Source organism: Carassius gibelio, chromosome A22 (genome assembly GCF_023724105.1).
Source record: "Carassius gibelio isolate Cgi1373 ecotype wild population from Czech Republic chromosome A22, carGib1.2-hapl.c, whole genome shotgun sequence".
NCBI lineage: Eukaryota > Metazoa > Chordata > Actinopteri > Cypriniformes > Cyprinidae > Carassius > Carassius gibelio.
In genome coordinates this window covers 1,832,332-1,845,467 of record NC_068392.1, presented here as the reverse complement: position 1 = coordinate 1,845,467, position 13,136 = coordinate 1,832,332, and the positions used below count along the sequence as shown (strand labels likewise).

Below are 13,136 nucleotides of genomic sequence, written 5' to 3'. Positions count from 1 at the left end.
CCCCACGGACATATTAAAAACACACAACCTTTTGATCTCTCTGAGGGGCCTTCACCACACAACCTGCTGTAACTAGCATCTCATCTGCATAATTACTGTAAAAACAGAGCTGATGGTTGCTGAGTGTGAAGAGAGGCGGCACTTTTCATGACAATGTCGAGTATTAGGCCTGTAATCATTTAGTTGATGAGGGAAGACGCTTATTACCTTCCCTCTGTAGTTTGATATTAGATTAAGTTACCTCTTCCGAAGAGAACGAGAGCCGTGTATTGGGAGATGCGCATATTTAGGCCTGTTTGTTTACCAAAACGTGTGGGGGAAACAAATTAGCATCGCTAATGTTATATTCGCACCACAAAAAAAGCAACAACTGCACGCATACTGAGCACATCACAGCGAAACAATGGGGTTTCGGAGTCGTAAAAGCCAAAACATTCATTTGGAAACAAAGAAAATCAATTTCGAACTAAACAGATGTTCAAAACTGGTAATCAAGGACTTGATTTAGCTTTGTGTCTTCAAAACACTAATGAATCATTCAAAAGACAGATTCTCTGTAGGACACGAGCAACCTGTCAAAGTCGTGATCTCGAGATAAATGAACGGTGTAGTAAACAACACAAGGTCGCTGTCGTCAATTGCTTCCAATTTGCTTGGCATACTGAATGCAGGATCTTTGCCAAATCTAATTCAATAGGCCTGTCCGCACACACTAGATACATCAGAACTAGTATTCAAGGGACTTGATATCCCACATAAAATCCCTGCCAAGGTGGTTAGCTTGAGTCTAGTTAGTCATCTATGGTTTTAGAGGGATTTTGGACACTGTTTACTCTGTAAGACAAGCTAACCCAACATAAGCCTTACTACAATCTGAGCCACCATTTTGCAAACCAGCACAAATTTTGGAAACCACAGGCCAAAATGTGAAGTCTTTGATCACTTTTCAAAGAGTCTTAGTCTCCGATGAATCCTGATGGTGGCTGGGCCCTGCAGCGTAATGACTCCAACAATGGCCTTATGAAGAACCAAAAGAAGCGTAGAAAATAATGATACACGTGAATAACAAAACAACCCTCATTATTTGGGAACATTATATCCTGTTTCTCCTTATGAAGTCGATCCAACTGTCCATGGGCGAGAATACAAATGCCTTCGAAAACATGAAATGATGTATTTTGCATCCTTTTGCTGACAGATAAATGTGGATATCCAGGTGCAGGAGAAAGAGTACACACTGTTCGTTTTCAGTTACTACAGACATAGTTATAATACAAAGCTGGTTGAAAATCTGCTGATTTATTTTTAACCAACAACAACGAAATTCCAGACAAATGTCATTTGACAGGCATAAACTGCATGGCTATTTCTACAAACATGTTATTTAGATTCTAATGGTGCAAGATGTGATACGTTTGTATGTATTTGAGTGTCCTTTGTTCTGCATCTTAACCACAGTGTGGCGCCTTACGAAGAACCTGTGGCAAGGCGAGACTTAAAATAGTAATGGGACTTTGCTAATGAACAGGACGGCTAGTCACGCGCCCCATTTCCATTTTGTCCCCTCCATTCAGTTGGAGCTCCATTTCTCTCTTGAGCGCACCATTCATGGAAACACATTTGCATGTTAAAACCATTGACATACATACATAATTTCAGTCGCAATTATCACAATCAGCGAAAGGCGTGGGAGAGCTGTCCATCAAAAACAATAGCTTTTAAGGATTCGTACACCAGTGTTTGGAAGCGAACTATCGTCTGACCATTAACCAGCGATAAGCCTGGAGTAAATTGCATACTATTCGTACCAGTGTGCAACAACAAGTAGCACTTACAATTGATAACCAATTGATGTTATTTGTAGATTGAAAGAATTTTTTGCACCAATGTGTAATTAGTTTCTGTTGTAGCATGTTTCTGGCAGACAGAACTACAAATCAAAGACTTAAACGTTGCAATTATGGGAGAATAACGAGAAAGTCCTATATGATGGCAGATCAAACAAGAAATTATGTAACAGATATACAAGACTCCTCCTCAGATTTCTCCCTCCCAATCAAATCAGCCAATCCTGAACACATTTGGATTTGCCCTGACCTTATGGAGACTTTTAAAGCCCTGGTGAAAATGGCAGGTTCTGTCAAGGTAGCGCGAGTCTTTTCATCGATTATGTTTAGATCTCCACAACGCAGGTCTGTGACCGCGAGGGAAACTGAGCACTACTTCTACCTTCGTCGCGGCAGACTGCTGTGTCAGCTTTTTATACGACCAATTAGACTTTATCAAGATCAAACGCATGGATCCAATGTCCTGAGTGCAATAATTTTGGCAAACAAAGGCAGCAAGAGAGATTTGAGGTGGACAATAAGCAGAAATGGCACCTGAACTTGGGTTACTGGATTGAAAAGCATTCCAGCGTTTTGCATCCTAGGACTGGGATTATTTCAATACGCAGGGAAAACGTATGAACGCAGAAACTTTCCATCCAGAGATTGGATTTACTGGATATTATCCTGTCAGGTGCGGATGTCCTGTCAACCACCCACTCTGTATCTTAGGGTTATTTTAATCATGACTTTAGCACACTGAAGTGAACCTTCCCATAGCTCAAACAGTTGAGTATGATGCCAACAATTACAAGGTTGTACATTCAGTTTTCAAAGAAAGCAAGAACTGATTAAATGTGTACCTTAAATGCATTTGATAAAAGCATCTGCCAAATGCATTTATAACTGTAAATGTGACCTCATGTTGGCACAGATATTACCCACAACCACAGTTTAACTTTGGAAATGAGTTTGTCAAGTCGTTCCAAACCAGTGTGACTTTCTTCTGCTGTTTTGAAGAATGTTGACTTTGGACCCCATTGACTTTCATTGTGTGTACAGAATAAAAACGTTTTTATTTTCAGAATATCTTATTTTTTGATATGTGATCAATTGCTTGCGTTATTCGCATTTAGAAACCGATTTTGATTAAATCTGTTTTGTAGAATGTTGGGAACCAAACCACTTTGGACCCCATTGGCTTTCATTGCGTGGATGACATAAACATTGCTGCAATTTTCTAAATATCTTCTTTTGCCATAAGTGACAAATGGCTTGGGATATTCTCATTTGGAAGCTAACTTTGCTAAAAGCACTATTAAGATGTTTCGTGGAACATTGGGAACCAAATGAATTTGGATCCTATTGACTTTCCTTGTGGGGATGGAATAAATACTGCTGCCTTTTCCAAAATACCTTCTTTTGCTTGGGATTTTCCCATTTCAAAATTCCCATTTTTGATTAAAGCATCAGCTAAATGAGTAAATGTTTTTTTTTTTTAATCCAATCCAAGCCATTTTTCTCAATGCACAGTTAACTACACACTACAATCTCTCAACTCTGCCACCATTTACAGCATGATTGTGCCGAGTTTTTATAACTTCCCTGGTTACTGAGGAGCTGTTCTCCACCTACCAGTTTCGAACAATCAAAAGAGGTTGCTTTCCGTGAGCTGAAGGGTCTATTACTTCTAGGTTAATAACAGGCCGTGTACCTGATTGCCAGCAGGCCCCTGTGCACCTGTTTCAATTGTGCCTCCTTCCTGTATATTTCTGCAGAGAACGCCGTATGTCTCCTATTCTTTTCAAAGCTCTGATGAAACCACAGACTCAAACATTTGCTTGATTTCTCTATATCGAGCACCTAAGCTTTTTTCCCCCCATCTGCCTTTTCTGGTTTTGTAATGTGTAATTTCCATCTGCAGGTGGAACGCTGTGTTCCTTAAAAGCTGGAGGAAAAAATGGCAGCGCTTTATAGAGTTCACTTTATACAAAAATGAGGCGCTCACAACAAAACCAAAATCCAATACTCTCCCCAGTCTGTCTTTAATGGACTTTAGTTGACCTCTGCTTATTTTTGTAAGAATTTCTCCTTTTACAAAATAAAAAGTTGAAAAGATTTACCCTGCAAAGCAATGCTTCCAACATAACATGCATCAAAATTAACATTTGATTTACCAGGCATGTTAAAATTAAAGACAGATGAGGAAGATTAATGACCAATGACTTCCGTAAAAGCTGTTTAAATACATTTATTAACAGGCATGCCAATATACATAACAGTCATAAACCTATTTACAGTATACAGTCCTTAGATATTCATCAGTCTTGCATAATAAAGATTTTGAGCCTCACATCACATTTCAGACGAGTCTGCCCTCTACTGTACAACCTCATATCTATCATCACAGACATGAAGTTATTACTTCAGAAAAGCCACTTTGAATACTTATTGATCATTATTCAAAATATATAAAGATAACTATCTGCTCATGCTAATTCAGCACAACTTCATGGTGTTACCATTGGACCAAAATGAGTTTTTCTAATTTAAATATTCTCTTATTTTCTCAACCCACATGTACAGAATACTCTACCTTATATTCTCCTTATAGGAAAAAATTAAGTAAATTATGCATATTCCTATATATATCAACTGCTTTCGATAAATGTTTTTTAAAATTAAATCCAAGTAATTTTTTTAAACATGATGCATATCTAATTATTGGCATATTCTAAATAAATTAATTTGGTGATTAATATTATTATAGAAATATTTTATTATTCATCATATTAATTAAAATAAACATATTATAATGAATGAATACCTTGTTAATAATAATAATAATACATATATATATATATATATATATATATATATATATATATATATATATATATACACACACACATATATATACACACACACACACACACACACACAAATATTACACATATATTGAATGCACTGGATAAATAAAATATATTTACATTTTTAAATAATATTAATGTTTAAAGGACCAATCCATGTATATATAAGGTATAAGGTTTTTTAAGGTATAATATTATTATTATCATTTATATGATTTTTTTTATTATTATTATTGCTATATCTATCGATCTGTGGTGATGGACATGGAAAGATTGCTAATGAGCCAAGCCCCACTGGCATCCAATCAAAACACGGCATTTAAAAACGCCACCTATCAGCCACTAGCAGAACGCTGCCTCATTAATTATTCATGACATACCAATGTTGTTCCACCTCACGCGGACGGTCGGAGAAAAACACGCTTCGAACTCGTGAAGATCGTCACCATGGCGACAGCGATTTATCTCGAACATTATCTCGATAGTGAGTACTCTTCATTTACGCGGGATTTAGACTCATTTTAAGCGGAATGAATGCGTTTTCAAATCTCCAGTTTGAGGATGATTTGATGGCTAATGTGAGATTAGCATTAGCACCGTAGCTTACTAGCCTACAAAGTGATTAGTTTAATTTCAACCGCATGAATCTGTGTAGATTTCTTTCATTTGTTATTTAGTTTTGTTGTTCATGTAAATATACATGTACTGTACAACCACAGCGAGTTGTGAATACAGGGGAAAAAAAGTAGTTAGCCAGTATGCTAACAGCATGCTAAATTGTCAACAAACCTGTTGTTTACATGTCTTTATTGGGATTTTATATGTGTTTATGAATTTAATACACGTGTTTTCTGCTCTAAGATAAACAGAGACTCAATCCAAAACTTTCCTCATGCAAGCAAACAGTATACTCAACAACAAATGTGTTTTTTATGTTCCTAGGCATTGAAAACCTTCCCTGTGAGCTCCAGAGAAACTTCACACTCATGAGGGAACTTGACAACAGAGCCGAGGGTGAGGTCTCCAATCGTAGTGTGCTGACTACCTAGGGAGCATTTCTGACCATTCAATACGATTGACCAAGAACACAGCATTTTACAGCTCATTGGTGGATATCTGACTGTGTTTTCCCGCCTTTTCTTGCAGAAAAGAAATGTGAAATCGATAAGCTTGCAGAAGAATACATTAAAAACGTCCGTAATCTGGCTCCGGATCAGAGAGTGGAGCACCTGCAGAAGATCCAGAACGGATTCAGCAAATGCAAAGAATACAGCGACGACAAAGTGCAGCTCGCCATGCAGACGTACGAGATGGTGAGTAATCGGTTCGCGATTTTACGTTTACATTTAGTCATTTAACAGACTTTTTTTTCAAAGCGACTTATGAATGAGGAAATTTTACACATGTTAGAAGTTCGTTTTGTGATTTCTGGATTTTTTTTTATATGGAATACGTTTCTAATATATTTTATTATTATATATTTGTTTTTATTTTAAATGCAATTTTTAATAATTTATACTCTGCTTTAAAATATTTAATACAGTAGACATTGTTTTATTATCAAAAATCACAGAATATTAATTTGTAGTAAATTAAACGTTCCATATTTTATACTAAGCTCTGAAAAATTGGTCCATAGAATCCAAATAATTTTTTATAGTAAATAAAATTTTCTGTGTTTTATAATCTGCTTTAAAATATTTAGTAGAATCATTTTATTGTCACATTTCATATCATATTTATTTGTATCAAATATAATTTTCCATATTTTATACTCCGCTCTGAAATATTGAATCTCGGATATTTTTTATAGTAAATTTAATTTTCTTTATTTTATACTTTGCTATTAATGATTTAATTAAATATAAATAACTTTATTGTCAAAAATCACAGAACTTTTTAATAGTAGGCATAAATATATATATTTTACATTCATTCATAAAATATTTAATTGAGTAGAAACCATTTTACTGTCAAAAATCAGATTTAGTATAGTAAATATACAGTTAGTTTTTTATACACCGGTCCAAAATATTGAGTAGAAATTGTTTATCAACAACAAGTTTTTTTTCTGAACTTTCAGTATTTTATACTCCACTCTAAAATATTTGAGTAGAATATATATATATATATATATAAAATATGATTTTTAGTTTACCTTTTTTTAAGTAGATAAAAATAAGAAAAATGCTATGAATTGACATTTGTTTTGACATTAATAAAGAAATAAAAATGACATCAGATAAAAGTATTTCTCATTCCGAATCATAATACAAATGTACATTATAAGTAGTATTGAATAGTCAATAATTGCTGTTTTTAAATAGTTTGATTAAAATATTGTACATTTGCACTGGGAATCTACATTCATTTTGATAAAAATACACGAGCCTTTTCTCATTAGGTGGACAAACACATCCGAAGGCTCGATGCAGATCTCGCTCGCTTTGAGAATGAGCTGAAGGAAAAGTTGGACGTCAGCGGCTACGAAAGTCCAGACAGCAGAACGGCCAAGAGTAAGAACATCGCTCGATTTGGTCATGTCATAATCAACATGATATACGAGGAGATTAAAACTGAACTCATGTCCTTCATAGAGGCAGGCGCTCGAGGAGGCCTGAAGGAAAAACGACGGACGAAAGGAAGAGGACGCAAATCTTCCGACGACGACTCGCCGCGGAAAAAGAAAACGAAGAACAGGTGAGACGCACCCACAATTGAAAACCTCCAAGATCTAAATGAATTTGTTTGGAGAAATGTATTTCACTCAAAAATGCAGGTTTGAAGTGACATTTACATTGTTTTCTGTATTTCCACAGCCCTGAGTTCTCTGAGTCCATCCTTCCAGTTCATCCGTCAGACGTCTTAGACATGCCTGTTGACCCCAATGAACCCACATACTGTCTGTGCCACCAAGTGTCTTACGGAGAAATGATCGGATGTGACAATCCAGATGTGAGAAACGAACGCTTTAAACCGTTGATTAGCTTTTCCTCATAGTATTTATTTAATTACAAAAGTGCCTTTCTCAACAGTGTCCCATTGAGTGGTTTCACTTCGCCTGCGTCGATCTAACAACGAAACCCAAAGGGAAATGGTACGTGGCTTTATTAACCAGAAATTGTCAATATCTCCATTTCCAACATCAAAAACCAACGTCTCTTTTCCTTCTTCCAGGTTCTGTCCCCGATGCACCCAGGATCGGAAGAAGAAATAAAAGATGCACATTTGTAACGTTGAGAGACTTCATTTCTATATACATGAGCATATATATGTATTTTGATTAGGTGGTAAAATAGGATAATATATATAATATGGCCGTGATGAAATATATATATATATCTAGAGGGTCGCGAGGAAACAAAGTGTTTATTTTTTCAAAGTATTTGAAATGTTTCCATTTGTTTGAGTTTCTGTGTCATCAAATTGTCGTTTTCAGACAATATAGGATTTATTATATATGAGATATATATTTTATTTTTTTCTCTTTAATTACTGATTAGTATGTATTTTCATTTTGTATAAAGCTTCAAGCAACTATCGTGTCATTGTGCTTTGCTCATGAAATGTTTTGCGAACCTTTAAGACGCTGAATTCGGCAGCCGCTCTTGCACTTAAAATATAACGCGACTACTTTTTTCGCCAATTATCGATTTGCTAGAACTTGTTCTTTGTTGCATTAGGAAGAATATTTTGCAGAACCCAAGGCGATTAACTACTGTGGAAGCTTGTTTCCGCCTCAGAATTAAAAAAGGTAATCTAACGATTCAGATTTTTCTTGCAATTCTTACATTTTTATTTCTAATCTTTTTTTCGCAACTTCAGGTTTAGATATCAGAATGTCGCAATTATGCCTTTTTTTCATCAGTATGGCGGGAAACAAAGGCTGAATTGTGAAAAAAAAAAAAAACGCAATTACCGTTTTTATTCCGTAGCAGAAAAAAAATACAGAATTGATGATTTTCTTGGAACATGTACATAATTGACTTTACATCTCTCAATTCTTTAGATTATATTTCGTAATAGTTTTTTGTTTCCGCCACAGAATGAAAAATAAAAAAAATGATTGTGACTTTATCTCGCAATTTTGAGATTCTTTGTGGCAATTACGAGTTTTATATATTGAAATTCTTCTCAGAATTGAGTTTATATCTTGTAGTTCTCAAGTTTTTATTTAGCTTATAAAAAGCCACAATTACTGTATTCTGTGGCAAAAACTAAAAAATCTTGCAATTCTGTGTATATATCCCATAATTGTCTTTTTTTTTCTGCTATGGTATAAAAAGTAAAAAATAAAAAAAACGTGATATTTACCTAATAATTCTGACTTTTTTTCTCGCAATTGCAAGTTTAAAACTTACAGTTCTTTAGTTTATATCTTAGATTATATAATTCATTTATATAAAAAAGCAGTAATTATCTTTTTAATTCTGTGGCACAAAAAAAAGAATTGCGAGATAAAATTATTTAGCTTATGTCACAATCTATTTTTTTTTACTTCAATCACAAAAAAAACTAAATTCTGAGTTTGTCTTGCAATTCTGACTTTTTTCTCGCAATTGCAAGTTTATAGCTTACAATTCGTTTAGTTTATATCTTAGATGATATAAAAATAAAAAATATTTTTTAAGCTGCAATTACTTTTTTTTTTTTATTCCTCCATCCTTCAGAAAGCCTCTTGCTCCAGTTCTGAATGTTTTGAGTGTGTGGTTTCGGCAGTATCTGCTGTCTTTTCTCCAGCAGCTTTGATGCACTTTTTCTCGACCTGATTCTGCACTTATGGCCAGAACACTTTCAGATTCAATGCTCTTGTTGTGGCTCTAAAGGTCGAAAGGCAAAGCAACTGTCAGAGAATCAACCAAAGCAAGATAAAGCTGTGTTAACACTGCTCTTGTGTTATTTTATCATTCTATATGTGATCCAAATATAAAACATGAAATATTCCTTCTATCTTGTTGACGTGAGACTACCTTGTTGAACTGTATTTTGTATCGTGTCATCAGTAGTTGGTAGAAGCCACAAGGTTGAAAGTGTGACAATCAAGTAGTGTTTTATTTTTTCATGTTTCAGAAAATTTTTCTGTACAGCTTTTCATAAAAACAAATAAATATTTACCATTAAAACTCATCTGTCGTTTGAAATGCCTGTAAAGTATTGCGTGTTAGTAAATCAGTGTCATTTTAGTACCATTGCTATATTAGCTCAGTATTTATTCATATTTTCCATTTAATTTTTGTTTTGTTTTAGATTTTCTCTCTTTATTTTAATTATAAATTTTTATATTTTTTTATATTTACTTGTTTATTATTTGTTAATATTAAGATTCTTTTTTTATTAAGATTTTTGGTTTCAAAGTTTTTGTCTTTTATAATGGTTTTATAACTCTTTTATTTTAGCTATATATTTTATTTTAATAAAGTTTTAACAAGTAGTTTTTTAAATGCATCTAATCTGTGTTTATTAAAAATTTCAATATATATATTCATGTTTTTGTATTTTTTTTTGTCTAAAGTTTTAAGTTTTAAAGTTTCAGTAATTTCTATTTGTTTTGTTAAATGTCTTAGTTTTTATTCATTTTTATGCCATTTATAGTCATTTTACTATTTCAACTTAAACTAAACAAAAATGTTAAATTTTATTTAATTTTACTGCATCAACTAAAATTAATGTTAAATGTAGTTAAATTACTTTTAATTTTTACTATAAAAAATATAATGTTTTGGTATGACTACAATAGCTATTTAAAAATTGCTAATATTTGAAGAACAAAGTTGTAAAAAAAATCTTAAGGCTTTTAAAAATATATATTTATTGAATTAAAAGTATTTTCAATATTATCCATGCTATTGACAAAAAATAAAAAAATCACAAGAGTACCATAGAAGAATTGACCTTCAAACAACATGAAGCAGCAAATGCATAGACTTAACATGTTCATTCAAATTCAAAATAAGTTATTTGCAATGCTAAACATCTTTGTTAATCACGGCAAAGTGTTATTAGTTGTCAATACGCATCAAATAACTGCTAAATGTTTTATTTTTTTCCCCTTAAGCAGATTAACTCCAATTGGAGTGGTTCAAGACACTGTCGATTTCAATGTTTTTGATCACTTTTATAATTTCATATATATATATATATATATATATATATATATATATATATATATATATATATATATATATTTGGTAAATGGGTAATTTAAATAACATAAAATATTAAATTAAATGCTAGGAAAATATATAATTATTATTTGTACACAAAGTTTTTGTATAATATAATGTGAAATATTTTGTTACAAAATAATTTCATTTGCCACTATAACTATTAGTGTCTGCTAATAAGTTATCAATTAAATTAATTAATCAATTAATTATTAAAAGCGTCTGCTAAATGCATACATTTTACATTTAAGTTATCAGTATTTTGAGAAATAATGATAATTAGTATTAAAATATTAAGATGCATATAATCATAATTTAAAAGTGTGTGCGTAAGTATACAATTCCGAACCATCAACTATTTACATAATATAAATCCTTTAAAAAGGTATTATCCTTCATATCAATGCATTCATGTTTACTTAATAAATACAGTAAATAATATATACTTCTTAATAGCACTATATGAAAAACATAACTATAAGTTACTAAATTAATTGTGGCATTTCATTCGCATGGCTTTTATTTTGCCGCACCGGAAGAAGTCACTGGATGTTCGCTGCAAGCGAGGGCAGACAGAGACGCAGCTGGGCGCCTCCCCTTCCTCAAACCAACACAACACCCCCTAAACACAGCGATAGCGGCACAGAAACCTTCCGACGGGGCTTCCTCCCGGACACAGCGCCTGAAGTTCGCGTTGAGTTTCACAGGTGAGTCGCGACAGAAGCCGATATCCCCCGGCCGCGTCCCGAGACCTAGTGAGATGCCTACCTAGACAGCAGCCGCGAGCGCTCACTAGTGCAGTCTGTGTGCTTGTAACAGCTTTGAGCTTCTGGATCCGCTTTCTCTGTGTGTCGCTGCTGAAATAATTAATAATAATTCATTATAATAATAATTAACCGCTGACGATGAGTTCAGAGGAAATCTGACATTGGATTATAATGAAAGATTTAATTATTTGGGGTTGAAAAGAAGGAAATATTTTTTTCTTGAGTAAAAAAAAAACTTCTTTAGTGAAATAAATTATTATTTATTATTATCATAGTAGTTTTTAAGTCTTTTTTTTTTGTACAGTTATTAATTTATTCTGGCATTATTTTGTGATGATTTTAAGCATAATTTTATTTTTTTTGTAGGATGGTCGTAAAATCATCTGAATGTCCTTTATGCAAAATATAATTATTTAAAAAAATTGCCATTACTGTTAATTTATTATTATTTAATTGTAATAGTTTTTATTCTTAGTTTTATGACAATTTTTATTAACTTATTCTGACACCTTTTCATGATGATTAAGCATTAAATGGCTATGATGATCCTAAAAATATGATTTCTAATTTTAAAAAATCCCATTTATTTTTATTGTTGTTATTATTATTTTATAGTAATAATTAACCAGTATCTTACGACAATTATTGTTAATTACATATAATATAATATCTTATTTTTTTATTGTACACTTTTATTGTCATGATAATTAAATATAAAACTGCTGCAATAAAAAAAATGATATTTAATATTAATATTAATATTAATTTAATTCCTTCTGATTAAATATAAAATTGAAAAAAAAAGGCTGCAGATGTGTTTGTGTTGCTGATGGTGTTCGTCTTGATGTGCTTCCCTTCTGCTCCTGCAGCTCTTAACTCCTCCGTTTCTTTATCTCCTCCTGCAAACCCACTCCTCCTTTCTTTGCTTTCTCCTCATCCCGGACCATGTGTGATGAAGGGGATCTGGAGGACAAGCCGCCCGCGCCCCCCGTCAGGATGAGCAGCACCATCTTCAGCGGCGGGAAAGACACGCTGGCTGTCAATCACAGCTCCAAGCCCCTCCCCTCCGTGCCTGAGGAGCGCAAGCGCAACAAGATCATCTCCATCTTCTCTGGAGCCGAGAAGAGTGCGTGCACACACACACACACACATGCACACACTAACACACACACACACACACACACACACAGTGAACACACACACACACACACGCATGCACACACAAACTAACACACACACACACGCACACACACACTAACTAACACACACACACACGCACACACAGTGAACACACACACACACACACGCATGCACACACAAACTAACACACACACACACGCACACACACACTAACTAACATACACACACACACACACACACACACACACACACACACAGTGAACACACACACAAACTAACACACACACACGCACACACACACTAACTAACACACACACACAGTGAATACACACTCAGACACACACACACACGCACACACAGTGAACACAC

General features: G+C 33.7%; 2 protein-coding genes across 3 annotated transcripts in view; both read left to right on the top strand.

The window, feature by feature from the left end:
- The first annotated feature begins 5,075 nt into the window (after positions 1–5,075).
- On the top strand, positions 5,076–9,823 carry LOC127943425 (inhibitor of growth protein 5). The gene is made up of 8 exons (XM_052539901.1): positions 5,076–5,180; positions 5,639–5,710; positions 5,843–6,009; positions 7,101–7,212; positions 7,294–7,396; positions 7,516–7,651; positions 7,732–7,793; positions 7,874–9,823. Exons 1-8 carry the CDS (start codon positions 5,144–5,146, stop codon positions 7,911–7,913), a joined length of 729 nt encoding a protein of 242 aa, XP_052395861.1. The 5' UTR covers positions 5,076–5,143; the 3' UTR covers positions 7,914–9,823.
- A 1,579-nt stretch (positions 9,824–11,402) lies between these two features.
- The window catches only part of LOC127943414 (serine/threonine-protein kinase PAK 2), a 13,100-nt gene continuing 11,366 nt past the window's right edge, over positions 11,403–13,136 (top strand). Inside the window, exons 1-2 of one of the 2 annotated variants that reach the window (XM_052539885.1) lie at positions 11,403–11,567; positions 12,586–12,753. In XM_052539885.1, the coding sequence (XP_052395845.1) occupies positions 12,624–12,753 (130 nt within the window). In that variant the 5' untranslated portion in view covers positions 11,403–11,567; positions 12,586–12,623. Of the gene's footprint in view, positions 11,568–12,496; positions 12,754–13,136 lie in introns of both variants that reach the window. The other variant, XM_052539884.1, reaches the window with a different exon arrangement.